At 39.4% G+C, this 3426-nt stretch overlaps 1 protein-coding gene across 1 annotated transcript; it reads right to left on the minus strand.

The window, feature by feature from the left end:
• Positions 1-1063: 1063 nt before the first annotated feature.
• Positions 1064-2935, minus strand: LOC107677260 (protein arginine N-methyltransferase 6-like). The gene has a single exon (XM_016472096.1). It carries the CDS (start codon positions 2855-2857, stop codon positions 1790-1792), a length of 1068 nt encoding a protein of 355 aa, XP_016327582.1. The 5' UTR covers positions 2858-2935; the 3' UTR covers positions 1064-1789.
• Between the last annotated feature and the right edge of the window lie 491 nt (positions 2936-3426).

Here is a 3426-nt window from a genome sequence, read left to right on the forward strand (position 1 = left end):
CAAGATTCAATTAGATGCATTTAATTCTTAAATATGGGAAGATTTTTTAATCTGCGGGTATTAAATGGAATACATCAAATCAAGCGTGGCTCTGAAAGCGTGTTAATGACGCAGCGTTCCAATTAATCGTGACATAACAACATGAGCTTGCATAAATACAAAGAAAATGAATGTACTTATCACTCCTGGTGATTCTGAGGATTAGTAACTTCCCGCATCTGAACTGCGTTCAATGATAATCCAAATCACAGCTAATAAAATGACTAATGATGATTGGGTCAATAGGTAATTGAGCTTAAGCTTATACATACAACAACTGAGAAATTAGCTTCGAATGGATTCCGAGGCCACAAATGTCCACCTGATCAGGCCATATACAATTCCAATCAGTCATGACTTTGCATAGCCTATAAACATGTCTCTAAATAACTTGTTTCTATGTCAAGATTGAGACAAAGTTATGCGCAATTTAGGACCTAAAATTAATTAAATGTGTTCAGGCAACTTTAATATAAATTGCCTATTGGTAAAAGCAGTGTTTATCACTATAACTAAATGAGTGTGGACAGAATACACCTTTGGCTTTACCCTCTCTGTTGCCTCTCAACCTGCAAATGGCCTTCCAACAACGTCCTCATACAGACTCTCCATACTGGACTCCACACTCTCTCCATTCCTCTCACTACAACACAAAACAATGCTTTAATCTGAGTAAGTGCATTTAGAGGCTTGCTATCCAAAAATGGGTCACAGGTATATTCCAAAATGGAAAAAAGCAATGCTAAATGCAAGCAATAAATTCAAGTAATCATATGTATTTTTAAGGACGCAAAATACTGTCCATGGGCTTCTCAGCTTTCAAATGGATAGAATAAAATGCCTCCCATATAAATTGTTGTTAATGTCAAATGATGTGCAACCAATTAAACATTAGTTTGGTCACCTGATAATATATAACTAAAACTAATATCTGGCTGAAAGGCTCAAAAATCACTGCTGTTTATTTATTTACCATAGTGTCAATTCTCTTATTTGTCTACATTGGGAAAAAAGTGGTGTGGAAACAATTTTCACTTAGAAATTTCTAGTGAATATCACAAAGAACTACTAGCACAGTAATTAACATTGGAATAAATGTGAAACTTTTTTTTGTAATGCAACACATTTTAATACTAATATGTCTGACTTCAGAAACACTTTTGCAAGTGTTTGCATTTGCATTTTGCAAATTAGATTATAGCCAGTTGATGTCCCATCCATGCTACTCTGGCCAACCAAAAGTGGACTGATTTCCTCTTCAGTCCCTGATCAACATTTGATTTTACACTTTTTTCCCACACAATAAAGAAAATAACAGAGCTTAGACAAGCACTGTTTATTTTTTTATAACTTTGCGCATGTGCTGTCCAGAGACAGGAGTTTAAACCTGATTTTTTTGTCAAGATATTTAACATATAGAATTCCAAGCAACAATTCATAGTGGATTCTTTGCAAAAACCAAGCGTGAAAAACCAAAAACTAATCCAAAGGGAAAGCTTATGAAACTACTTATGTATTATCATAATTTAGAACTAATCACACATTATTTTAACAAGACACGACCTGAACCCCAGAAGATCCTATTTGATAAACTGAAATTCTAGGGAAAAATAGAAAATTCTGTATATCCAGTTACTTGTTTTTTATTTCATCACAATGAGATTGGCTCCAAATGAAGATAAAATTTCATGAGCATTCATTTTATCTGACTAGGAAATAACTAAAAATAAATAACGGCCAGGCCACATCTCTATTTAACTTCTAAATACTGATCAGGAATAGAAAAGGTTTTGGAGTGCTTTTTCTGTTCACCTATCACATAGTCCACACGGATGCATATATGTCTAGAATTCTCCTCAGAGGGATACAAACTGATCCCCCCCTCGACTTTAGTGTCCTGCATCACATCCACAGCATCATCCAGATACAGCACAGCCTGTTTCCAGTGCGTCTCTGGTTTGAACGGAGACGTGGAGAGCACCAGGGCCTTCTCCTCAGCGGGGAAAATCACCGTGAACCACACGCAAAAGGCGTGGATGGAGGCCGAGCCGAAGCACCGGCAGCTGAACACGCCCCTCACATCTCTGAGCTGCTCCAGCGTGACCGTGTTCAAATCCAGCTCGGCAAACTTGCACGGGTGGGAGAGCACATCCTCCACCGTCACCGGATTCACAGTGATGTCTTTGTTCATGATGCACTTCCTGGCAAAGTCGGTCATGCAGGACATGTCCACGCCGTACTGTGCTTTGACCGTGCTCCAGAAATTCAATCTGCCCTCCACCACCAGATCGTTTATGGGAGCGATGTAAAGATCCGCCCGGGACGGTAATATAAGGCCACCGGGTTTGAGCCACTTATCCCGGGCGAAGATCACGGAGCTCAGCATGGATTCGTGGAGGAGCGCGTAGCCCATCCATTCGCTGACGATCACATCCACCTGTTCTGCCAGCTCGATCGTCTCTAGTGTGGCTTTAATGACTTCGATTGTGTCCTCCATCTGATTCAGTTTTACGATCCTCACAGCCTGATCGGCAATCGAGCTCGCTTCGACTGCATAAACCTTCCTGGCACCCGCTTGCGCACAGAATAAGCTCAGGACGCCGGTACCGGCTCCCACATCAAGCACCACTTTCCCTTCTATTGACTTACTGTTTTTAAAAATGCCCATTCTGTACGTGTTAGTGCGCACTGTGTCTGCAATCATCTCTTCGTGAATGGTGACATCGGAGTAGCTGTCAAAGTACATGTAATCCTCTGTACTCCTGTCTAATTTTCTTTTCTTGGTACCGTGCTGTGACATTTTCCACAAGTTTGCCATGCGTCTTTAATTTTCCCAAAGTAGCTTCCGTATCCGAAACGCAATTTGAAAGGCATCATGGGAGATGTAGTTTTTAAACACGCACGTGTGTTTCGGAAAGAACGATAGTCAGTTCTGAAATGAACTACACTTCCCATGAGCGGCAAGAAATTCTTACTATAACTAGAACGTGTTTTATGTTTTGTTAAAAACAAACACTTATAATTGCTATAATTGTTTTTTGCTAAATGTGATAACCGTCCCAAAAGAATATGTGGAGACAACTCTCATGCTTTATAACTATTCTGAAAAAGCCATTTCCCTTAGGTGTTGGGTTAGTCTGAGTTAAATAGGCTATAATTATTGTTATCTATAAACAATATTTAGAGAGGGAGGGGGCGGCAGCAAATCTGATCATTACTTAAAGTGACAAAGTACATACAGTTACAAAGGTGATACTGTTCTAGACATATATGCAAAACACTAACACTTGTTTGTCACAACATATCCATGAGGTTATTTAAGTTAATGCTGCATGCTGGCCCACACAAATAAGTGGATTAAGCCTGATAAATTCTCTTTTTTTTTTA

This window comes from Sinocyclocheilus anshuiensis, unplaced genomic scaffold (assembly GCF_001515605.1).
Source record: "Sinocyclocheilus anshuiensis isolate Anshui unplaced genomic scaffold, SAMN03320099.WGS_v1.1 scaffold392, whole genome shotgun sequence".
In the NCBI taxonomy this organism is placed as follows: Eukaryota; Metazoa; Chordata; class Actinopteri; order Cypriniformes; family Cyprinidae; genus Sinocyclocheilus; species Sinocyclocheilus anshuiensis.

Bases quoted from the DNA above. Each gene is read 5' to 3' on its own strand.
- LOC107677260 (XM_016472096.1), bottom strand. From the start codon at position 2,857: ATGGCAAACTTGTGGAAAATGTCACAGCACGGTACCAAGAAAAGAAAA.